The sequence below is a fragment of the Monoraphidium neglectum genome, assembly GCF_000611645.1.
Source record: "Monoraphidium neglectum strain SAG 48.87 unplaced genomic scaffold scaffold02739, whole genome shotgun sequence".
Taxonomy (NCBI): Eukaryota; Viridiplantae; Chlorophyta; class Chlorophyceae; order Sphaeropleales; family Selenastraceae; genus Monoraphidium; species Monoraphidium neglectum.
In genome coordinates, this window is record NW_014010889.1 from 9,304 (window position 1) to 9,891 (window position 588).

Sequence of the window (588 nt, forward strand, 5' to 3'; positions counted from 1 at the left end):
CAGCATTGGCTTCCGCGCCCCCAGGGCTGGCCGGCGCCCCGGCCAGCCCTGGTGGGGCCCTGAGGTTGAGGCCGCAGTACGCGCGAAGCGCACCGCTGCAGCGGCATTTTGCACCTCACCATCTCACCACACCGCCTCAGCCCTCCACTGCGCCATCCGGCACACTAAAACCACCATACGCGCCGCCCGGCGCGCAGCCCGCCAAAGGGCTGACGAGGCCCTCAACGCCAAATTTCAAGAGACCGCCGGCGCCCAATACTGCCCAGCCGGCACTAAGGCGTTCTGGAGGCAGCTGGACGCGCTCCACCGCCGCCCACCACCGTCGGGGGCACGCGCCCTCCAGCGCGCCGACGGTACAGTCACGGCCGACCCGGCCGCTGTCGCGGACCTCTTTGCCACACACAATGAGCGCATTGGGGACCCCACCCTGTTTGCCGCAGACGCAGGCTTCTGTGAAACCCGCCGGCGCGCAATTGAGCGAGGTGCCAGGCGGCGCCTCGCAGACTCACACGCTGCCACACCCAACCCAGCCCTTGACAATCCATTGGACACCGACGAGGTGGTCACGGCTGTGGCCCAGCTACACAA

General features: G+C 68.5%; 1 protein-coding gene across 1 annotated transcript; it reads right to left on the reverse strand.

The window, feature by feature from the left end:
• Positions 1-136: 136 nt before the first annotated feature.
• On the reverse strand, positions 137-427 carry MNEG_11429 (hypothetical protein; the record flags this gene model as incomplete). The annotated part of the gene is made up of 1 exon (XM_014040100.1): positions 137-427. A coding segment is annotated over one exon (291 nt), but the record flags the coding sequence as incomplete, so codon positions are not given.
• Between the last annotated feature and the right edge of the window lie 161 nt (positions 428-588).